Source organism: Calonectris borealis, chromosome 15 (genome assembly GCF_964195595.1).
Source record: "Calonectris borealis chromosome 15, bCalBor7.hap1.2, whole genome shotgun sequence".
Lineage (NCBI taxonomy): Eukaryota > Metazoa > Chordata > Aves > Procellariiformes > Procellariidae > Calonectris > Calonectris borealis.
Genome location: NC_134326.1, coordinates 22,767,385 through 22,792,455, shown reverse-complemented (window position 1 = coordinate 22,792,455; position 25,071 = coordinate 22,767,385). Strand labels below are relative to the sequence as shown.

General features: G+C 42.8%; 1 protein-coding gene across 1 annotated transcript in view; it reads left to right on the top strand.

The window, feature by feature from the left end:
* Positions 1–8,451: 8,451 nt before the first annotated feature.
* Positions 8,452–25,071, top strand: part of ADAMTS2 (ADAM metallopeptidase with thrombospondin type 1 motif 2) — a 184,116-nt gene continuing 167,496 nt past the window's right edge. The window contains exons 1-3 of the mRNA XM_075164857.1: positions 8,452–8,463; positions 9,274–9,604; positions 10,632–10,993. Coding sequence (XP_075020958.1) covers positions 8,452–8,463; positions 9,274–9,604; positions 10,632–10,993 — 705 coding nt within the window. The remainder of the gene's footprint in view (positions 8,464–9,273; positions 9,605–10,631; positions 10,994–25,071) is intronic.

Sequence of the window (25,071 nt, the reverse complement as noted above, 5' to 3'; positions counted from 1 at the left end):
TTGCCTGATGGATTATGAGCCTGTGTAGGTTTGATTTAAAAAGAAAACCAACTTAATTCTCTTCTATAGTGAATGGAATGTTTCCAGAGAGGGCCAGAAGCCTGGAGTCTACAGAACTGATAAGAGTCTGACTGATGCATAGGCCTATATTGGTGTCTTCAGTCTGACCAGCAATGTTGAGGCAGGAGGTGTGTTATTCTGTACTCTTATTTAATGGAAATTGTGTTCTCAGTCTCTGCAGAACTTGCCCAAAGCTCAGTGTAGGGAGATTATTTGTAATTTAGTCCTGTTTAAATCCTTTTGTAATATGCCATCTAATGATGATGGATATTTTACACAGTTTTATTAAACATTAACTAGACATGTTCTATCAAGAATTGCATCAGTTGTAATTAAGAGGCAACTGTCATTTTACCTACTGTTTCATTGGAAAAGTTTGATCATCTTTCTACTCGGGCACTTCCCCAGCAGAACTGTGCGCAACAATCTTCAACATTTGTAAACGGGAATGCTAGAAGCAAATACACAAAGTGAAAGGTGCAGCTATTTCTGGTGGCTGATGGCTCTGTCCACTCAACCAAAACATGCTTTCTAGCTGGAGAAAGCTGCAGGGAGTCCTGCAGGTCTGCCATGCTGTTTTCAGAAGTGCTTTGGAGAAATGAACAGGCCTCGCACTCGTGAACACAGACAGATCAGAAATTAAAGAGCTGTTCCTGCTTTTACAGAATTCCTCTTTGACATAGACAAGATACATGGACTGCTTTTGAATTTCAGTAATTCGTGTATAGCACTGCCTAAAGAAGACAGAACCCAGAAGTTATTATAAGTGGAAAAGGTTCTCAGGGAATGCAAAGCATATGCACTTTGATCATTGATACAGTATCCCTTATGTAGTATCGCATCGTTACTCTGAGCATGAAAACAGATCGATAAAATATTACACTGCAGTTGGTTAACTATTTTGAAACTCAAGCAGCCCCAGACCCCCAAATTACCACACATGGCTGAGGAGATAAACTGTAGGGTATCGCATTTAGTAGACATACTTCATGTTTTTCACCTGCTTCTGTGTGTAGGGTTTCTTTGCTGTCTGACTATGAAATGCACTTTAAATAATTGTTAAAAACTATGTGATAGAGGCTGGGACACTGTAAGCACAGCAGGCTGAAATAATTCAAAAACGCGTTGCCAGTAGGTGATTCTGATTGTATTAACATCCGTTTCACATAAGGGTCACAGCTCTGAGTTCAGTGAATTTACTCTTGATTTATATGTCTATAAAGGACAGGAACAATCATAAGATACTCCCTGTGATACTCCAAAATCAATACAAAGAACCAAAGAACAAGGAAGGCTGCTAACAAGCTTTCAGGTCATGGACTGAGCGCTGCAGTCTACTTGTCAGCCATTGGTTGAAAGTGGAGCAAAAACCAGCTATAAATTTGCTAAACATTAGGTATCTGTTTGAAAGTGATTTTATTACATTTGTGAAATGAAGAAGGTCATTAGAAACATCCAGATTTCTCTTTGTTCCCTTGGGGTACTGAAATGCCTAACGCGTGATTTGCATTGCTGCACCAAGCCAGCTTTCTACAGCTTTGAATTTTCAGGTGAAAATTGTTTCTTATTATGCTTTCTGAATGTGTTTCCTTAAATTTCCATTTCTGTGAACTTGCTTTATTATTTCCACTAAACTGGACTTCCTTAAGCTGCAAGAATTTTTTGTATAACCCAGGTTTTATTAGTTTATAAGGCAAACATACAGTGTCCCTACCCAAGTTAGAGCTATTCATATTACGGACTAGACCCTAACATGTCATTTGAAGAATAAGCTGAAGAACAGCCAGAAACATTCAGTTGTTTTACTGCATGTGTTTCAATAATAGCTCTGGGCTTACTAGAGATTTTTCCATGCTAGTTTCCTTTGATGCCAGTGTGACACAATTTATAGTGCACTCTAAAAGTGCCAGCTCACACTCAGGTAAGTTCTGTTCTGGGGTCAAAACGAAGGCAGGGATGAGATTCAATTTTTGCGCCACAAAGGCAAATAGGAATTATTCTAGTCTGAGTCCTTGTCTTGAGTTTTTCCTAGTGACAAATGACGCAAGAGGCTTGCTTTCAAATATTCCTAAAGAATCCCTGCCCTCATTCCTTCACCTGCATGTGTGAAGGATTAGTTTGAGCTTCCATGGGCAATATTGCTTAATTTGGCAGGTTTGGAGTCTGGAGCTAAAGGAAATGCACAATTCACAAGTTCAACAAAAATATCCTTTTGTAAGGTGGAAAATGCATGTTCCCAAAAGTTTTCCATCTTGCAACTGCCTGAGAAGTATTTTCCTTTATCTTTTAGGCACTGTGATTGTGACCTTCTCCCTGACTTGGCACTTCTCACTGAGTCAAATTCCATGAGCCTTCTGAGCTTGTTTGACTTGAGGCTGCAGATATTCCATACTGGACAGGATCCCAGTAATCTGCTGTGCTTTTCCTTCTGTGTTACTTAAATACTTCAATGGCGGCTACAGAAATTATATAATTTCTGTGACTGATGAAAGACCTCTTAAATATAGGATCCTGGATAGTAGTAAATTTTCCTTAACATAATTTGTAAGGACTTTTCTGATCAAGTGTGGTGCTAGCATATGAACTCAGTACTTCTGCCACTGCTTAAAGCTTAAACTCTTCTCTGAAGATGCAATTATTTACAGTTTTCTCCCTTTCAGCTTTATGGTTCCCAGAAAGCATGATTAAGGAGAAAAAAAAAAGGCTAAGTTGCAAATGCAAGGCATCTCTTGAAGTGGTAGTGTAGGCGGTGAGAAAGAAGGGAAATAGCTTGAGACTTCTGTTGTTAAAGGAAATAATTATTCAGATAAATTGTTTGTAAATGTAAAGAATAAATACTATTTGAAAAGTGTGTCTTTAAGTAATAGATAAGGATTGCAGGGATGACTTTTTGAAAGATTATACCACCTGTCAGGATTTTGGGATGGAAATCCTTATTTTTCTACTTGTTTCACTAAACTGCTGCATTGAACTTTGTACTTGGGCGGGTCACTTTCTTACTAACTCAATAGACCTCAGTCTCCACTGGGCCTTCTAGGCATTACTTCAATACAAATATACAAATAATGATTCTGAGGCTGGAAAATCTCCTGGTCTATTTTAAACGGGTATTTGTTTTTAGTGAAGATATAAATTACTAAGATCTCCTATTATCAGAGCTGCAGCTGTGAAACAGGCAACTGGAAAGCAGAATTTGTTTTATTTGAAGAGAGAATTGAATCTGAAGATCTTGATAAGGCTTAATTTTAAAAACTTCTCATGTTTCTTAACTCTAATTTTTTGGGGAAAATCTTGCTTTTTGTCTGTACTCAAGTAGATTTATAAATAAATATTTCAGAGGCATTTTCTAGTAGTTGTAAAGAACACTTTTGCTTTGTTTTTTAATATATGCTCTTTATGTGTATCCTTACTCACTAAAACAATGCCTAGACTGAACAACCGATTAATGTTGTCAGCAGTGGGTGAATCAGTAAAAATGAGTGGTGTGGTTTTTCTGGAGGGTGAAGAAATCTGCATGGCTGAAATGCTTCTCAGACGATTTCTTTCTAGCAGAACAATTTGTAAGCATGGCTGGTTGAAACTGCTCCATCAAAATTGTTTCTCAACAATAAATTAGTATGTTGACTAGAAACATGTTTTTCTTCCAGAAATGTTTCTTCTGGAAGATGTTGATTCTTCTCTTTTTAAAAAGTCACTGTGCACAAAGCCAAAATATTTCGGCCAAACTTGCTAAATGTTTTTCAGGGAAAATTATGTATAGCTAGCTTTGCACTGGGGAGAGAACCCCCAAACCCTTGATTGGTGCCCAGTTGCCCTAAGCTTCCTTTATAGGTAAAGCTGACAGTGAAACTGATGCCCCAGAGGGTGACAGATCTTAGGCTCATCTAACTTTTTTTCTGTCTCCCAGATCTTGCACAAATCTGAACTTGGAGACTCGCCCAAATCTGTGGCATAATAAGATGTTAAATAAGGTCTGTCTTTCTGTAAGGACTGAAGCATATTGACTGGCAGAATAGGAGTGCTTTATTGCCACTGTCTATACATTTCATGTTTCTGAGATTTCACACCTAGAAGAGTTATTCTGCAACCAGATTGACATGAACAATATGAAGAAGGGTAGAACAGTATTGAAAAAGTGTTTGGTTCTTTCAGTGACTCTATTTTCTCCCCTCAAAATAGGTATCTCATAAACTGGAAAGGAACTGGTTAGTAACAAATGAGAATTCTTCAAGAGGGAAATCAAATGTCCCAGTACTAATTAGTTGAAATTAAGATCATTCAAATATTTATATAAGGAAGGCAAGTATTCTGGGAACATGCTGGGATAAATCACATGGCTGGAATATTAATAGCGAGGCAATAAATCTGCACAGAAAGAATCAAGGTGAAAATGTAGGGGAGGGATTGTACTATTTATCAAAAGACAATCGCACTAGCGCTTAAATACAGATGGTTAGTGAAAGAAGTGGTAGCAATGAAATTTTATGCATTATGCTGACAGAAAAAATGTAAAGGGGAATTAAGATGGAACTTTTACTGAGGGCCACAAAATCAGGGCAAAGTGGCTGAACCAAATACAGAAGAAGGTGAAGGAAACTTGGATCCATCCCCCTAGTTCTGTCACTTCCTTCCCGGAGTGCAAACTCGCGTGTGCCTACAGCTCAGCTGCAAGCCTGTGGTCACGTAGGAGCTTTGGGCCATGCGCAGAAGGAATTTGAACCTGTGGTATCAATGAGCATAGACCCAAGAAGGCGTCCGCAGCTGGTCCCTATGTGGCCAGCATCTGGCAGATGAATCTCTTGGCCTGTGCGATTTGCAGGCAGCCTGACCGTTTTACTGCCCCAGGCTGCAGGTGTCCTACATAGGTAGCACTGACACACAGGGCGAGGCTGGGAAGAATGCCTGCTGCTCCGTGCCGTCTTAGAAGAGTGTACACTTGAATCTTAGGTAGCTAAAGTGAGAGTTAAGTCCCGTAGTCCAACAGTGACAGGCTTCAAAACTACTGTCTACCTGCTTAAGTTTTTGTCAATAAAGTTCCTTAAGCCCCTGAAGTTCTGGGGCATGTCCTGTGCTGCTCCTGTCTCGGCAGAATCACCCAAGTCTTCTGAGGACCTGCCTGCCTGGGCAGTCTGAGCGTGTCTGGCAAGGGCTGAGGAGTTGGTTCTCAGAAATCTCAAGATGAACAGGCAGGGGAGGTGCCCCCCTTTTACACAGTCAGTCAGTAGCTCTCCTGTTGTAGGCTGGATTTTATTAGTTACTAATTAAAGATGTACATATTTTTTGTAATATTACCTCATTTCTTACTCCAGGAACCAAAGTGACTAGCCTGGGTATTACTGCTTTAATTTAGTTTGTCACTTTATTTTTCTTAGAATATTTCTTTGGCACATTCTTTCTTAAAAAAAGAATGGAAGTGAAATTATCAAAATATGAAGCTCTTTTTAATAATTTATTAATTGTTACATTGGTCTCTTTTTTGTGTGATGGATTGTTTCGTTACTGTGCTCGGGTAAAGAGGGGAAAATGCAGGACTGTTCCAGTTTTAGTTACTGCTCTTTAGCATACACTGCTTCAAAATCAGCATTAAATACATGCATTTTTTCTACGTAGTATATAATACTGCCACATAATGGGAAAAGGGTTCAAACAATACAGAGCCTGGAAATCTCAAATGTGGTGGAAATGAACTGGCACGCTATTTTAATTTTTCTTCTTTTCTATTAAGCTTTATAATGTTGCATAGCCACAATGAATGCGTAAAGCAAAGACAATGATCTGCATAAAAAATATAAAGCAGGCAACATACAGTCCTTTTGCAGAAGGTCAGAAATGTAAACATAAGGAGGTCAGAAATGTAAACCCTCCTTTCTGGGGAGCCTCTCACGTAAGAGCTTGGACCACTTCGGATCATGAGGGCTGTACGCACACTGTAAGTTACCTGCTCAGGTGATGGCGTACCCTTTGGAGAAGGCACAGTGCTGCAGTCCAGCATCTCCCTCACAGCCCAACTAACATAGGGAAAAGATTGATTTTCCCTTGAAAACAGCAAGATATCTTAGAAATCTCAGATACAAGGTTTCTCGTTGCAATGTGCCGTTATATGTGTTTTGAACACTTCCATAGCAGTAGCTGGTGATTTAAGCTTAGGACTTTTCCATTTTACTAAGCAAAATTAAATGTTGAGAGAACATCTCCACAGGGAAGGTCTGACTGCAGTTTATACAGATGTACTCTAGCTAGAACTGGTAGCGTAAACTTGGTGCGGACAAGAGGATCTGTAGATCCAAGTAAATACTCAGGCAGTCTGTGCTGAACTCCATATTGGTTCAGCTGCAGGGCTGTTTGTAGCTCAGCTAGCTTGTTTAAAGCTACTTTGGGTATTTCCGCATAAGCTGCTAGAACACCTTTCCTTCAGACTGGGTATTCGTTCAGGACACCAAGCATCACTTTCTCCTTTCTGTATGCCTGTCTCCAGCAAAGGCAAACATTTGTGTGATTGTAGTCATGTTTGGCAGCAGCACAGGCATACCCTCAGATCAAACTATCGGAACACAGTTGCAGTATCTAGATCTCCTCCCTTCATTCCAGTAAAATAAACATGATGTTACTTCATTCACACAAATTAATTTAGAGGTTTGTGGACTATGAGTAATGCAGTAGTACATACATTTCACATTGAGTTTTTCTAGTTCATTCTAAAAAAAATTTGTAAGCGTCCTGTTGGAGACAGCCATGGCAAGGCCCTACCATGGAAACCCAGGAGCGACCTTGGCTGCCCGTGTCAAGAATCCCGGGCAAATAGTTTAGGAAATGGGGAAGAACTAGTTTTGGGGAGGGTATTCCCCTGAATTTCTCTGCTATAGTGGTGTAAGAGCAGGGATGTAAGAACTTCTCTTCTTAAATTTCACTCATTCAGGCTCTATGGTGGTTGGCATGCTTTGGACCACCTCCTCAGGGTCAAACATGGATCTGTGTTTCCTCTCGAAGTAAAATGGGCCATGTGGCGCATCCTCAGTCTAAATTCTAATCGTGAATCTATTGCAGAAAATCTTGGCTCTGTTGAAGTCAATGGCAAAACTCTCACTGACTTCAGTGGGGGATCAGGATTTATTCCAGCAAGTTCAGTGGAAGCACAGTTTTTACCAACTGCAGATCTGGCTCCATTGTTTGACACTTGTTCTCAGTTTGGTTTTGTTTAAAATTTTAAAGAAGGTTGTAAAACAGCTCCACCAACCCCTGGAGCCCATGGAGCTTTTGGGTCTTGGCCCCATGTGATAAGATTATAACGTGCACATAGAACTCGGTTTCTGTATAGAAATAAAGTACATGAAGGCAGTTACTGATTCTTTTTGTTTATATCATTACTCTGCAGTACAGTTGTTATCCATATTAAAGCATATTTTCTAACCTCCAATTTTCTCAAGAATAAAAATCCATCTTAATTAGTAGAACTATTGGCTGGGTTGTTTTGTATTTCTGTAATATACTCTGTCTCCTTATTTTTTTCTGCATGCATCATATACAAATAAGAACTTTGATTTGAAATATAGGGCCAACCCCTTTCCCTTTCAAGTTTATGAGCAGAAGTTATTTCAATTTGAGCAGGATGGGACGGATGGAACATAAAAAAGCCACATCATCAGCTTAAAATACAAGTCCAATAAAAATGAAGTTGGAACTTTACCAGCTGTGCACTGATGAAAGTATATGAGATTTTAAGTAAGAGAAGCTGCTCAATATGGACTCACAAACAAAACAAAACAAAAAATGAGCCAACAGGAAAAACAAACCAAAAGGAAGAACTGGGAGAAGCCCGGTGCAGACAGCAATCCTAAGCAGAGGCCATATGAAAAGATAAGAAAAGGGATGTTTGAATGTAACGTACAAATTCTCCATCTACTCCATTATTCAGAATAATCTTTCCCTTTTTATCCTTAACCTAAAAAATGGGAAAACCAAACCAGAACAACAAACCAAGCAAGCAGAAAATCATGTACTGCCGTAATTGATCAGGCCTGGGGTCCAAAAAACAGTCACTGGCATTGAGCAGCGCTAGCTAGCTGTTATGTTTCTTCTATACCCTTTGCTTGTGTCCATAATATAGGGGCGGAAGGTAATAATTAGGATTAAGGTAATAATAAGGACCCTTAGTCATACAGGAGCAGGAATAGCCAAGGATACCCAGGAAAATTCCTTAGCAGAGGACCAGCTTCCTGCAGGAAGCCATTGCATGCCAGTTTCCAGAGGGGTACAATACATGCAGATACAGTGCGAGGCAGCCTGCGGTGGGTAAGGCCGTGGGCCAATGCGGACAGCGAGAGCACAAGAAGGGCTGTTAGGATGCTGCAAGGTTAGAGAGTAAAGTGGTGAAAACAGCAAATGATCCCGATAATGTACAGCTGGGTAAATATATACATTATCTGTGAGGAATAAGCAGTATGGCATTTATCCTGGCCATATGGAAACAAATATAATTTGGTTTTTTCCATAAAGGCCACTCTCGATTATTTAATTATTTAAGAAAATCTTCTTCTGTATCGTATTTATAGTATTCCTGAATGCTTGCAGGGTCTCTCTCTCTACTTGCAGATATTTAATACAAGATGGCTTTGCAGCAAGTGATCTCAATCTTATTAGCAAATAGTCCAAACAATTTTTCCCGTGAAATGGCTCCTTAAGAGTAATTTATTCGATCAGATGAAGATCTCTGATCACGGTTTGCCTATGTTGGTGGCACTTTCTCCATTCGGGTCCTTTCCACGGGAACCCAGGACTTCGACAAAACTCGTGCCGAGGCGCCTCAACTTTGCCTCGTCCGGCTCCGGTTTTCTTTGGCCACCCGTGGCCCCGGGCGTCCACCGCCGGGGCCGGGACCGCGCAGCCCGCCGGCCCCGACAGCAGGGCCCGGCCCCGGCGCCCCGGGGCTCCGAGCCCGGCGGGGGGTGTTTCCTCTCGCTGCACCGCGCTGTCGGCCAGCTCCCACCCCCGCTCCCAGCACCCGTCCCGGCGCGGGGGCGCGCCCCGGCAGCGGGAGGGTCCCGGCGGGGGAAGCCCGGCGGCGGGGCCGGGCGCGGCGCGGGGGCGGGCGGTGCTCGGGGCTGCCCGGCGGGGCGGCAGGGCGGGCAGTCCCCGCTCCCCCCGGCCCGGCTGCGCCGTGTGGCAGCGCCTCTGTCAATCAGCCTGACTTCACTCCTGCACGCCCTGTGCTTCCAGTATTATACCCCCGCCGCCTCCTGGTGTCTCTGCTTCGCTGCGAGCCGGGAGCGCGGCCGCCACTGCCGCTGCGGCTGCGGCTGGGCGAATGCGCGGGCGGCGGGGCGCGGGGCAGCGCTGAGCGGCGCGGAGAGGCGCGGAGCGGGGCTGCCGCCTGGCCCGCCCCGGCTGCGGGCGGCGCGGCGCTCGGCCGGCGGCGGGCAGCCCGGGCGCCGGCCCCCGCGTCGGGCCGGGGCCGCCGCGATGGACCCTCCCGCGGGCATCGCCTGCGTCCTGCTCTGCTGCGCGCTCTCCCTGCCCGCCGGCGCCCTGCGGCGCCCCGGGGACAGAGGTAGGTCTCCGCCGAGACGCCGCGGCCGCCCTGCCGCCCCGGGCTGCGGCTTCGCCCCGCCGCCGCCAGTGCCTTTCAGCCCGCCCGTCCCAAGTCGCGGCTTGTCGCCCCGCGGCGTTCCGCTCCCCCTGAACTTCTTCTGCGGCTACTTTTGCTGGATTTCCCGCTGTTTCCTGCAAGCGGCGGGGGACGGGGACGGGGGCAGCCGCGCCGCCGGCGGGGAAGGGGCGCGGGGGCCCCGCCGGCAGTGACAGCGCTGCCCGCAGCCCCTCGGCCGCCCGCTGCCTGCCCCTCGGAGGGGCCGAGCCCCGGCGGGCAGCGCTCGGTGCCTGGAGTTCCCCCTGTGTGCGGGATGAAGCACATAGCAGCTCGTCTGCTTCTTCCTTCTCCTGCCCCGGCCATCGCCGCCGTCCAAAACTCCCAGGGCTCCCGCGGACACCGCCGCCGGTCCCTGCCCGTGGCGTCCCCATCACCAGTCGACTCATCCCCGCCGCACCGCGGGTAGTTTGGGGGACGTGCCTTTCCCTTGCAGGCCCGCCACCTGCACACCGAGCCCCTACCCCTGCCCCTCCGAGCAGTCGCGAAGCGGATCAGCGCCCCCTCATCGTTGCTTGCCACCCGGGTAGCCCCAGAGCTCCCAAGGCGACTCGGGCACCGGCCGGGTGGGCAGGGGTGCGGGGTCCCGGCTGGGTGGGCAAAGGGTGGCGGGACCCCGCTGCATGGGCAGGGGTGCGGGGTCCCGGCTGGGTGGGGAGGCTCATGCTGCCGTCTGGTGCTTTGGGGAGCAAAAGGCAAGTTTGAATGAACTCTGTACACTTCATGCCGGTGAATGAAGTGCCTGTACAGAGTGCAGTGTCCATCTGCCTTATATAAGTGTCTGCTGTGCTAATGAATAATGGAATAAAAATCCCGCGGCATCAGGATATGTTTAGTTCTAGTATCTCTCTCAGGATATGTTTAGTTCTAGTCTCTCTCTGAGGATATGTTTAGTTCTATCTCTCTCCTCTCCTGCTTTCTCCCTGTAAAGATCCAATTCTGAGGGATATAGAGGAGTACAGCCTTGTCATCCCCACCAGCACCGATTCAGAGGGCAGGTTCCTATCCCACTTGGTGTCTGGACCGCCAAAAGCACGCTTCAGGAGAGCTGCGGAGGACTTGCAACATGAAGCAGCAAATGAGCAAATATTTTACAATGTCACTGTGTTTGGAAGAGAATTTCACTTCAGGTTGCGGCCAAACTCCAGGCTTGTGGCCCCTGGAGCAACAGTTGAATGGCAGGAGGACTCTGACGAGACTCATGTTGAACCTCTCTATGGGAATTGCCTCTATGTTGGGGATATCACTGATTTGCCAAATGCTTCAGTTGCTATCAGCAATTGCGATGGGCTGGTAAGTTACTTTTGTTATTACATCAAAGATAATTACATTAATTTCCTAAAGTCTTTAAATATAAAATGTGTGGACTGTCAGAAACTCACACCTCATATGGTAACTGTGAATGCAAATTAACTGATGTTCCCTTGTGTGGGAATAGCTGTGCTGCACCGCACCAGGCACTGCTTTACAGACAGCGGCACTAGAAGTTTGAGCACGTGCTCTGTGGTAGCTACTCTGGAACAGAGCAGCTGAAGCCAGGATTTATGTTGATTTGTGGTAAACTTGCTTCAGGTGTCTAATGCTTTGAAACAGAGAATGAAATGGTATGTTCTCAGCATCCTCTTCCACTTTTCACTTCCAGTCTGCGAAGGGGAATTTTAGGAGAGTTAATCCAGAATAGTGGGCAGGACTGCCCTGGGAACAAATTTGATAGGTAAAATATGTTTTTGCCCTGCAGAATTTTAATTTATTCAGAGACTGTGTTCATGAATCTTTCACTCAGTGAGTTTCATTGCCTAATCAAGTGATTGACGGAAAGTCGCAAAAGAGTTTGAGTTTTACAAGCAAAACAGCTCCCTGTGATACATTTTGCAAGGCTGTGTGTTTCAAAACTTGCTGCAGCTTTCTGTTCTGGAGTGCGTGTTCAGCAGCCAAATTATAATTGTTTGTGCCTGACATCCTGAACTGTCATACTATCATTTGAACAGTAATTACTGCACAGCAATTTGTTTAGAGAGAAAAGGGCTGTATTTTTGATAATGAACAGTTTATCCAGCCAATATTTTCTTGCTATACCCTTTAGAATTAATAATTTTGAGATTACTTAATTTTAATGCATTCTGTTCTCTGCGTAAAAAGCCAGTATGAGTCAGTTGTATTTCTATTTATTTAATCATAGAAAGTTGTTCATTTGCAGTGCCAAGAAGATAACATGTATGAAAACAGTATGTTGGCTATCTGAGGATGGAAGGGAATCAAATACTTTTCCCCTTACTCTTTCCTTTCCTGTGGTTTCTCCTAGCCATGTGCATTCCTGTTTTGAGAAGCAGGTTTTAATGTTGCAATTGTTTGATGTGGGCAGCTGTCTGAGGGCAAGAGGAGCACCAGGACTGAGCAAGAAGAGCAATTCAGAAAGCCGAGTATGAGCCTCCAGGCCTGCTTCTGGTGGGGAAGCAGAAGTACTTTGCTCTCCCCATTCCTAGCACAGCTCATTTTATGTAAGGCAAAATTTACTTGCTCTGGGCGTTGCAGAACTGGGGTGGAGCCAAAGCTCCTCTTCCTCATTCATCTGTGCTGAAAGGTGGAGGAAGGTCCTGTGACGGCTGCTGCTTGCCTTGTGCTGGCTCTTCTCATCAGTGCAGGTGTTGACTGTAAGGGTAGTGGGAGAGCTTGTTCCTTCCTCCTCCCAGTGTTAGCCAGAGTGTGGACTCCTTATATTTGGAGAAGAAAGTTATGATAAAATGTCACAGGAGTTAAAGCCAAAGTATGGATAAGACTCTAAAGGTCCAAGGCCTCATGTTGCATGTGTAAATGACAAGGTGTTTATAAAATGCTGCTCTTTTTGCATTGGTAAGTAATTTCTCAAACGCAAAGGAATGAAGCCAGGCCTCGATTCAATGGCACTCATAAATAGCTAGAATCCAGAACGCTACCAAAAGAATTTTAGTTTTCAACCTGTATCCACAACCTGTGTGCCTGCCTCTTTCCAGCATTCTTGTTTTCATTAGAAGCAGCAAGAGAGTTGATCTAGCGTGGGAGCTGCCATATTCTAATCTGGATGTCATGCTGGTTCTTGCACGGCACTACAACTTCTGTCATTCTGCTAATATGTTTGGAAATGGCTTACTGTTTTCTCCAGTGTGTATCTACATTGTAAATGTTGCAGGGCAGAGACCACGTTTGTTTTTGTCCAGGTCACTGAAGCCTTCCTGCAGGAAGCATTGCCTCAATACCTTTAAGCATCTAGCCCTAATGATTTCCCTGGGATTGTGCAGTAGATCTGTTGTGGAACAACAAATTGAACTCCAATCCCTTGGGTACTATGTTCCATCTCTACCCATTCCCTCCATCTCAGTCTCTTTCCTTCTTGTGGGGGAAGAGTTTAAAACAGATATCAATAGAATGACGCAAACTCCAAGAAATTATACTAGTGGTTCCCCAAAAGCAATGGACATGGACAGCAATAATGAGCAACTAACCCACTGAAGTTAATACTGTACTTAACTGTCCCTCGGTTTACCTTTTTATTTCTTGTGTTTGTAAGGAGTATTGAAGAGTCTCTGGAGCAGTGTATTGCTAGCAAGACATTCTTAGAGACCACTGGGCTGTATGTTATTCTCAGGTTTATTGATATTTCAGATGTGAATGAAGACATGGACAAGGCTATTCTCAATTGGTTTTCTATATCCGTTTTTTTCTTCACACCTAGTTTACTTCAGTAGAGAAATCCTGTAGTATCATAGATTTTCTGTCATGCATGCCATGGCCAATGTTCCTAATGTCCACCAAGTATTTCCACCTCCTTTTCTAGATTGCTCTGGAGATAGGGATGGTGGAGCTCTCTGACAACTGAGTTGTCAACTAACAAGTGTTGGGAGTTGTTTGTTATAAACTTGCTTCATTTAATTCCTCGTATTTTTTTGAAGTGCTTGTTTTTGAAGGTGGTTTGACATTTGTCTATGCTTCTGGTGGCCTTCCAGCTTTTGCATCCAGACATTAGGACTGAAATAATATTTGAATTGAAGTTTTGTAGTTTGATCTTTACATTGCAAACTTCTGTTGACTGATCTGGTTCAAGTCAGTGAATGCATCTGCCGCCTTGCCAACTTCTGTTGTTACTTCCTCTGAATATCCCCTTTGGTTTGCACTTTACTGCCAACAGTGTCTTATTTTCCAATTATTGTCTGAGAAGAGTCTGTCTGGTGGTGTTGGTATTGCCAAAATGACAAGTTGTTGGAAGGGATTTACATGAAAATAGTAGATCTGTGAACAGATTTTTGAACTGTACTATAAATGATGAAGGTTTTTAAGCTGCGATAATTCTAAAAAATGAAAAGGTACAGTGAATGCATATATAGAAATATCTGGTGCCCTGACTGAGGAGATACACAGTTAGTTTGGGTCCTCCCAATTTTCTGTAACAGAAGTCAATGACAAAATTAGTTCTATTGACCTAAAAATCAAATCAGAGACAGATGAAGAGAACTTCTGAAGTGTGCAGTCTAGGTGTGTTTTCAGAGCTGAACTGGGTCTTTATGAATCATTAGAAAGTTAAAGCTAATCAATAGCTTATTTTAACAGCTTTCTGAATTATGGATGTGATTTTTAGAAGCTTCCCCACTTAAGATAAAAACACTCTGGACAACTTGGTATCATCTTGGTTGGCATGATAGCATTCAAACTCATTTTGCACTGAGTGGGCGGAACCAACATGGTCAGCTGTCGGTGGCCTGCAGACTGTTGTGGAAGATATTGCACTTTGAGTACGTTCTTGGTCCTTGGCCAGATCCTTACTTGTGGATGCACTTGGAGAATGAGGGAGCTGGCTGTCCTTTCCAAGAGTTAGTTGTGAAGGAGAAGTGCTTGGAGGCTGTAAAAATGCCATAAAGCAATAAAGAGTTAGAATTATGGCAGTCCTTCTGTATTATTGCCTTAACTATGGGAACTCCCTTTCTTCACCCCAGCAGATGAACCTGCCCTTTTAGAAGAACTCTTTATGCATCTAGATTTCTTATTTTGATAAATATTTCTGCAACACTTGAGGCTGATGTGCCAAAAATGTCTTATTCAGGTTGACAGGATGGCAATGTTTGGTTGTGGAACTTTAGAGACACAAACTCTCTCCAGTCTCCTCTTAACGTTCGTAGTCTGTGGGCTAGAATGTGTACTTAAACACAAGCAGATACAGGACAAACACAATACAAACACCACATCTGGTATAGATAATGAGCACATGATTAAATTAGGCTGCAGTGCAGAGTTAGACTTACTGACAAGATCCTAAAAGACTGAGGATCACAGCTTCAGGTTGAATCATCAGCGTGATCTAGCACCCACTGAAGCAAATAGAGGAACATCGGTTTCAATAACACATGATGTTTTAGCTCTGCTTCATTAGTATAATCCTCTTCCTTTTTTAAAAGTTGAAATATCAGCTATCCAAAAATTTCACTATATTGTCATTAAAATGGGAAGCTATTAGAAGTGGACATATAGAAAGTAAGCTATTCAGGACATTTATGGTTGTATGTTTTCTTACGGAACTGTAAGCATTACATGTCTTGGGGTACCAAGCCATAGTCATCTTACTAGTATAGTGGACATAAGTGTTTCTTCTTATGTGATGAAAGGGTTTGCTCTACAACATTTCAGTCTTTGCTGTGTGCTGTAATAACCCTCGCAAACTGTTTGAGAGAAGCCTTTTGGCTGGCTGCTTGCCCAGATGCTATTTCTTCTAGAAATGCTTGGGAAGCCAGCAATGCTTTTTAGACTCATGTCCAATACTAATAGTAACTGTAGTACTGGGCTGACCTGGGTGGGTTTGTGGTGATGCATTCACTTTACTAGCCAGTCATGAATCTTCAGGAATTGACTGGTGCTTTGACTACTGTTAATGTAAGTGCATGTCTGTCAATTGTCCCAAGACTTTTTTATATATTATTTGTATCATTAGTATTTTCCTCACTGTCTTAAAATCAGATAATGGAATATTTTCTGCAGTCTTTATTTTACAGGGAAGTATTCATATAATCTCATTTTAGGCACATCATGTAAATTGTAAATGTAGGAACCCAGGTTCCAGACTCAGTCGATGGTGTTTCCTGAGAGCAATTCCAAGTAGCCATGTGAAATGCCCACCTTTCACCTTCCTGGAGGAATATTCCCTCCCTCCCTCCTACCACGTTCCCTGCATTCTTGAAGACATTTAAACACCTTGTGAAATCTGTCCTTGTTTAGTATAATCCTGCTTCACTTTGAGCATGAGCTTGAGCTCTTTGAAGTAGGTGAGTTTTAAGGTTATGTTCTTAAATACCTTCCTGACAGAGATGCTTTCTTGGAACTGGCTACAGAGCTGAAGTTGAATAACTCATCTTAGGTGGATCATGTAATTTACCCGGATAGGAGGGTGAAGGATCTGCTCACAATGAATACAACAGGAGAAGACAAAAGTGCTGATGTAACTGTGTTATTTTTCCTTTTAGACATCCATCTCCTGCTTTCATATGGATTTACAATTTAGTTTAGTTTCTGTTTTATCTGTTTTTTGGATTGCACTGATTTGTGATGTATCAAAAAAGCAGAACTCAAGGTAGCACAATATTGTCTTCAAAGTCTGGTCAGGTCAAGTGCCTGACAGTTAAAACAGATTCCTGCTACAAATAATTCCAGTAATTCCTTTTTTGTATTCTAAGTTCTTAGCATTTACATTATGATTGGGTTGCATCCGTTTTTAGTGGATTAGAATTTGGCATATATAATCTCTTCATTTGGGAGCATTTTCTCTTTAAATTAAAACAAAATCAAACCAAAGTTGCCATCTGTCTTTTGTATAATGGCAAAAACCACTGTGGGCTTTTTTCTTTTTGGACAAGTAGAGCTATAATACAGTGGCAGGAGAAATGCAAGTAATTCCTGTGACAGTATAGAACAAAATTTAAAAGCCATTCGCTTTAAGAAAACAGCAGCCCTTCTTCTGCAGCTGATTAGAGTGGGGTCTCCATTAACCCACATGGTCTTTTGAATTCAGCTGGGGTCTCTATGTGTTTAGGCCAGGCATGTATGTAAATTTTAGCACAATCAGAGCCTGACTGCACATCCACATCCACACACGTGATTTATATAAAAGACCTGCATTGCCTGGTGCAGTGGAGCTATTTTGATGCCTAACATTCAAGCATATCCATATATTTTCACAGGGCAGAGGCTTTGCTTCATAACTCATCCTCTGGGTTTCTACTGTTCATGTCCCTGGCCAACACTAGCCTAGTTGGACAGCCCCTTCTGCTGTGTAAACTGCAGAGACTCTCCCTCTTAAATGTTATAGTCTGAAACACAGAGAGTGTAAACACTATGATTCAGCCTCTAACTGGAGTAAATTATCCTCATTTTGCTGTCCTTGAAAGAGACTCTGTCATCAGTAAGTACTATTTTTTTTCTTTGCATCTTCTGTGCATGGATCATCTCACCTACATTTTATCTGAGAGCAGAGTAAGTAATTTCCTACATCATACAGGTGGACACCATCTGGACAGAATATCCTCAGGCAATCAAAACTGGTATCTTTGTGGTATGTTGTAGGCCTTTGGATAAAAGATAGGTATTTCCTTGTGTCCTGTTTGACCTTGTGTTGCATTGTCCTCGTTGTGGTAGTATCTCAGCTTTACTATTCTCTTTGACCACACAAGGACTAATTTTCCAACCAGGATATTAAACCATGTACATCCAAGAAGATGTGCCTAATGGCTCCTTCTACTTTCCATCTTGAAAGATCCAAATATAGTACCTAATTTTGATAAGGTCATAATTACTTTCTGGGGTAAGCAGAACATCTATTTTGAGAAATCTGTCCCTCTTTGGCTTCCAAAGGTGTGTCCCTTGAAAAATGCTATTAGCTTAGCTACCAGCTCAGCTACTCATGGTGCGGCAAGGGGTTCCAGTATTCTCTGAGAATTTAACAGTATAGACTCCTGCACATGGCAAGACATTCACACATTTTGAGTTAATTACATGTTTACCTTTTGCTACAGAAGGTTGGAAAATATTTTTTTGGATCAACCAGAATTCCAGCCGTTGCATGGAGCCAGACCTTTTCTTCACAGATCACGCTAGTATTTTATTTGACATATTTCTGAGCACTTTTTATTAATGGTGACTGTTACTTTGTAAGCAGGTCACGCCATTACTTAATTGCACACTAGGACATTTCTCATACTGGGTCTGATTAAAACAGAGTATCAGGGAGCAGGTCTTCAGTCTCTTGTAGGGGGACAACCTTGCATTTGCTTCCTGTGAATAGCTCTGATGTGCACACCCTCTTTTTCAAATCACCTCCCTTTATTGCTTTCCTTCTTCCAAAGTTTCAGTAAGTTCTTTAACACATCACATCTGGTTTCTTTAGCCTCTTTATCTGTGTGTGTTTTAAATTCATCTTTGTTTGCAGAGTCTTGACACAGCGGGTTCCCAGTTTTTATAGTCTGCAAAATGAAAGGCCCACATCTCACACGCTATTTTCAGCACCGTTCTATTAAGCTGTAACATTGAAGAGAAGAGTGTCCTCTTCAGCTGCTGAAGAGCACGTTGCTTCCTCATATCTAAATCACAGTCTCTGCTATAGATCTTCTGAGTTGTTCCCAGGCCTCAAAATGTCTGGTACTTTCCTCAAATCTGGAGTTCCTGGAGTCATAAGTGTGAATCTCACCATCAATTTTTTAACATTTTCTTCTAAGTAACTGTTTTCTGTTTACAGTAAGTGTTTTTAAATAATAGTTTCCCTCAAGGGAAGGACAGAGGAACGTAAGTTGTGTTTCTTGAAGTCTCAAAAATCACCAGGCCAGTGAAAATCATCCCAAGTATGTTGTTTCGAAGGTGTCATCTTACAGCACAGATGCGTCTCTCTTAACACCTCATTGCGACTGAGAGGGGTAATGCTGCTCCCCGTGCTGCTCCCCCATTCCTCCCCTGCTCCGGCACCCTGCTCGTCTTACTCCACCATACGTTAACCCAGTGGGTGAGTGGCCAAGCCAGTGGATTGCTGCCTGCCGGTTCAGCTGCTTGAACTGGTTCTCTGTGGGGCGAGATGGACATTTGTGTAGGCAAAGGGATGAACGTGGAAACGCCCTCAGCTGGGCTCGAGGAGAAAATGGGATTGCTCCTTCGGTAACAGATACACTCAAGCTGTATTGTAAAACCACATCCTTATTCTCATGGTTTTGAAACGAATCTATTTAAGGGAGCCTGACTTGTGCCTTTTAGCATCAGAAGTTGGAACTGCAGCTTTGGACAAACAAATTGTTCTGCTCTGCGGATGATGGCTTTCCACTTCGTAGCACTGCTTGATTATTTTTTTTTGTACTTTGCAATAAAATCCCACCTCCATTGGAGGGGAGTGTTATGGGATCAGGGAAAGGAGTAGAGTTTGCTGCTGTGGAGGGGAGAAAAGTCATTCTGATGGCGGAAGGGAGAGTGGGAGAAGCAGTTGGAAGGGAAAGGCAAGTTGCTGGATGGTAAAAACAAAGCAAGAGACGGGGATCTCTCCTGTCTTGCGTGTACTTCTGAGACAGTTTGTCACTGGCGTGTGTTATGTGGGCTGGCTGCCCTGCAAGTGGGGGAGGTTCGGTTGCCGAATGTGGTAAGTTCGGTATCATTTTACCCTCTCTGGTGTCACAGGGAGAACCTGCCGTGACCACTTTTTGCTTCATGTCCCTTGTAGGACAGCATCTACTAATGTGTTTGTTTTCCAAAACTTTGCCTTGGTAAAATTGAAGTCCCATTTGTACAACTTGCTGTTACTCTTTGGTCTTGGTATCCTAAGCATGTTATAGTTTATCAGCGTTCCCTTCAGGTTTATATTCTTTCTTACTCCCTTTATATGGGTTTATGTCAAATTTAATGTTTTGCCTCTTAACGGATGCACTCATGACCTTTATCTTCAAAATAAATAAATACAATTAATTCTTCACTTGTGCATCTCTCCATGGAGAATGCAGACGTTGAAGTTGCCCAGGGTCCGTGGTACTTTCTGACTCTTACACCTGCAAAGTAGAATATTATCATTTTTCTTTTGATGTGGTGAACTATAAATAAGCTACTTTAACTTCCTTCCTGCTGTCATTCCCTTTAACTTTTCCTGTAGTTGCCACCTCTGTGTTTGAATTTCATTACATGGTCAGGCTACTTTCTCCCAGCATTTAACCTCTAGCCCAGTGGACCTCGGGACAGATTACAATCCATTTTCCACTGAAATTAAGCATGAAACCTACTGATACTGTAATGAGAAAGAGTCAGTGAACATCGTTGGTATCTTTGTGGATAAGAAGAGCTCCTTCTATCTGAAACTAGATAAAGCTAATTTAATGCATTTCAGTTATTTCTCTTCACTAGGTGTATTGACTATAGGTAGCTGCTGTTATTGCCCTTTAACGAAGGTGAACTATTTCTACAAGATTTTTTGAAGCAAGAAAACTAGAAGGAAGTACCTGGTCAACATTTAAACTGGTTTTTAAAAGACATAAAAGCAAAATGTCTTTCTGAGGTTTTAGGGCGGCACAGTGCCACAAACTGATGTAGGCCCTGAGTCTTTAAGCCCTTATGAATGTGTTTTCTGATTTACTACCACTGTAAGAATAATGAAGTTGACGTGTGGAGGAGAAGAAGCTGCATGGCTAACTAGCAGGCTGGCCAGCAGCTCTTCCTGACCTCTTTTCTTTTACCCCATGGCTTGCAGTACTTACAAGAAGCAGTCCATGAAATGGCAGGAGTGATTGAATTTTGTATCCGGTACAGCATGTTTCTACAGGAGCCCCGAATAGACCTCTCAGCAGGCACAACAGCAGGTGGTCCCTCTGTCGCTGGTGGTCCCTCTTTCGTGCCTGCCTCCTCCCTCTGCGCCCTGTGGGCTGCTGGGCTGCCGCAGCAGCTTCCAGCGTGTCCCGTGGGCATGTGTTAGCCACCTTAGGCAAACTCACCCAAAGGCATCTTCACGCTGCGCACCCAGAAGGACAGGGACTGCAGATTCAGTGCTACTCTTGCACAATTTGGCCTGTAGGAGGAGCTTCTTTTTCAAGCTGTGCTTCTGGACATGTGCTTTTTGGCATGATATAATGAATGTGTACTCAGTATAGGGTGGAGAAAGTCAAAATAACATGGCAAGTCCAACAGGAAGGAAAAGGCTTATTTTCTTGGGAGTAAAAATATTTCAAGAGTTAAACATAGTAATAAACCATTTAAATTTTAATACAAATGCAGTAAAATGATAGAATTTAGAAGGGAAGAGAGGAAAGCACAGATTCTACTCCAAAGACTTGCTAATTTTGCTGATATTTCCCCCACATGCAAAAGACAGAACTAACATCCAATACCTGCTCTAAGCAGATGCATCTTGCATGTTCTCCCATGGTCAAGTGTGCGGCTCCCAAGGCTGGTACAAGGGCCAGTGTCCGTGGCCATTACATCAGCTGAAGGGGAGACATGTTTGCAGGACTGGGCCCGTAGTTCCGAAGTGGAAAAAGAGCCTGCAGAAAATGCAGTGATTAACTAAGGATAGGTGGCAGCACAGGCTGTGGTTACTGTTTTAATAGTGGTTTTATTTGTTTTAAATCATGGCTTTTGGGTAAATCATGTTCATCCAACTCATATGCATAAGAATATACTTCTTGATTCTTTAGAGTGTTAAAATTGCTAGGCTTATTTCTTTCCCTAAGCAGAGGAGCTGTGGAAGGAATGTGAGAGATGTTGTTTGGAAAGCATTCTGCAAACCAGAATGTATTTAAAAAACAGTCTTTGAGAAATAAATCACTACCTGATGATGAAGACAGCTGAGCTGGGCCAAGAGCCTTTCACGTGCCAACACTCTCTCACATACAGGAGTTATATTGGAAGCTGGCAGGCTTTGAAGCTTGCAAGTCTGAAAATGTCTAAAAATTTTCATATAGTTAAAGTAAGTAATAGCTAAATAAAAATATGGCTTTGAAACTTTTCAAAACACCTCTCTGTAGAACAGCATGAACCTACCTAAGGTCACAATCTTTTACCTATTGGGAACAAAAAACCCCAAAACCCAGAAGCACAAATTTTACACCACCTCAGTTCAATACCAATAAAGAGCTTAGGGATGAAGAAGTTTTAGGGATGAATTTGGATTGATTTCAGATTTATAGCAAAGCTTGAAATCAGAGTTTCCTAATAGTTTTAGGTTTCATTGTGAAAATGGCAGATCCACCATTCATCAGTAAACCAAAATATTTAATCCCCAAATAAATGCTAGAGGTGTCTGTTAATATTACATTTGTTTGCAAAGCTATGGCACATTAAGGCTGACATAAGCAGTAAGTGTAAAAATGTGATTAATCAAAGGATGATTTACCACTCTGAAAGAGGAATATGAAGCTCAGTCTGGATAAGTAACAGACAAGCAAAGAAAGACAAGACAATTTACAAGATGTTTTGAATTCATTTAAACTCCTCAGTAGGAAAGGCTAATGAATTTACTATGAAAATAAAGTTTTTAGTTCACTGCTGTTAAATTAAGGCCAACAGTAATCGTATGCATCTTATAAAACATATGCATCAGAATAAAAATGCTGGACTTATGAAAATATAGTATAATCTTGCATTTATCTAAACAGAGAATCACACAGAAAAATAGATCTATGTCCATTTTTATATCATGGTCCAGCATCACTCTGCATAAAGGCCTGGGAGGTCCCATGGCAAGTAGCTGATCTTTGGTCTTGTTCCAAAGCTGTTGAAGGGAGTGTGTTTAGTTTCACTGGCTTCATTTGGCTTTGTATGGGCAGATTGATTAGCAAAGAATTTGGGACAAAAAGCAGGCCACAGAGTATTCCACATCATAACCTTATATTTCACCTTGTTCTCTGTCCCCTGGTGCGGTGGTGGTGGTGAGGGAGGCGAATATGAGAGGCTCAAGTGCAGCTTTTCCCGTTGCTGTTTATATCCCAAATGCTGGATGGAACAGGACAGAACTGCATGCTTCTAAAACTGAAATAGCTCTGCTAAACCTTCTTCCCCTTCTGCCTCACACCACATCCCCACCACAGAAGAGGTGATGCATTAAGCGAGGGGGAGGGATCAGGAGAACCCTCCTCTTGTCCATGCCAGGAGGATGAGGCAATTCCAGCTGCCTTGAATTTGCAGGCTCATTCTGACAGCTCTTCTGTCTCTTTCTTCCTATGAAGATGGGCCCAGAAAGGAGAAAGATTTTCCTGCTTACTGAGGTTGCCCCTCTTTGCTTCTGCACTGCTGGAGGTGTGATGGTGGGAAGAGCTTTCTCTGCCTATCTGAGATTATTAGCTCAATAAAACTAGCATTGCTTGTGAAAAAACCCGAAAATGCCAAATCCAATCCCCCCAACCAAAAAAACCCAAATCATGAGAGACAGCCACATGAGAAAAGCTCTAATTGCACATCTGTTCAACAGACTTTTGTGGTAATTCAGCAACAGCTAATTGAAACTCCTGGATTGTAAATATGCTTTCAGCCAAACTGGAGTTTACTTTCTCTGATACAATCTCTTTTCAACTCCCCTTTGCCCTCTGCGATTCTGGTGGTCAGGATTCCAATAATCTGTCACTGGATGGGAAAATCAAAAGTTGGATCTATTCAGTTATAATGAGCCAAACCTTTGCTCATCTGCATCATCGTGTCTCCATGGATCTCTGGGTGCTCTGTCACTTTGCATTAGCTGAGGACCTGGCCTTATGTAATTAGATGTTTTCACACTCTTCTGGTGGCATGCCCTCCTCCGACACTCTGGATTGCAGGCTACCATGGTTTGCAAAGAGATACACTCGTTCTTGGGAGGCAGCAGGACACACAAGATCTGTGAATGCTTATGCACTATTAATATGAGATTTTTTAAGTAATATATTCAGGATTTGTTTACGTACTTGGAAATAGTGAAATGCATTGGAAGAGGAGGCCAGGGATCCTTGCGTCTTTGAAGGTTCTCAGAGTCCTTGGTCATGAATGGGCAGATGGGTTGAAGACACAGCTGTGAGCACTGTTTGTTCGCAGAAGCGTGGGCTCACTGAAGGCCTCATGGCTTCCTGTCTCTGAATTACCATTCTGATGTAATTTTTGTGACAGTTTCACGTTGCCATGCAAGCCTGTAGAAATCATGACACCACTGGCAAAACTATTGAATAAATGTTAGTAATGTGAAATTCATCCGTGATGGCTATACTTAGGTTTTTGAAGGGTTTAGCTGCTTCTGTGTTCCTTTGGGGTGATTGAAAGAGGTGTTTGCTTTGACTTGTGGATTTAAGAAATGTTTGTGCCTAGGTAACATTTTCATAGTGCACTTCCAGAATGAACTCCGTGCAGTCTTTAACCCAAGGACATAATTTTGGAGTATTGAATCACTGCTTGCAAGTCTAGCTATCCCACTGTGGGAAATTGTTGGTTTTTTTCTCTTTTCATTTTATATTTGTTTACATTATATTAAGACCACTTTTCCCTGGTGTCAGAGATGTATCAGGTCAAATTTAATCCTCTATTTATCTCTTCCGCGCCACTGAGTTCATTGCTCTGACTTAATACAATGTCGACATTTGCAAGGATTCTGCTAAATCCTTAAGTTTAAATTTTATTTTGTTATTCGGACATCACATTTTTAACTAAAAAAGGCAGAGTCACAAGCAGAATTTCATATATAGAGGCTGCTTAGTGACCTATATGCTATTGGTGACAAATTGTGAGATGCTTTACAGTATCCTTTGAAAGAACAATGAAGATAGACTGACCCCTGTCTCCTCTGAGGAAGTTCTGATCTTTTGTAGGCTGCTTTATGGAGGAGTTGTTAGCACTCAAAGAGAGCAACTGAACATGGATTGGCAAGTGCTGGAACATTTTACCAAGCTGGAAACTCAGAGAAGTTTTGAAATTGTATTGAGATGCTTCAGTGGAGTTGCACTTTTGACTACTTCTAATTAGTAGAAGTGACCTTACAGCTTCACTCTGATGCTGCAGTGTCATGAGGGAGCAGAACACAGTGACAGAGACACACATTGAGCATCCTGTCATAAAGCTGCCCATTTGGCTCTGTGCTACCTTGCCAGCCTTTTGTCCAGCCTTTCAAAAAATCACTAAACAAAGTTCTGTTAAACTTCATCTTTTGATGAACCACCTAGTGAATATTGCTGGGGGCGTTCTGTCATACCGATCAGAAAAATATCCATCGCCACTGGCATTGGCCATAGGAGGAGTGCAGGTTGTCTGAAGTTTGATATAGAGAGTTCTATTGCTATTCAGTAGCTGGTCTCCATAAGCTTCTTTAGCATCCATGCAAGTTGGCCCTGTCCGTGTTTCCCAGCCTGGTAAAGTGGTGGCAGTGAGGGCAAAGCAGAGAGACAAAA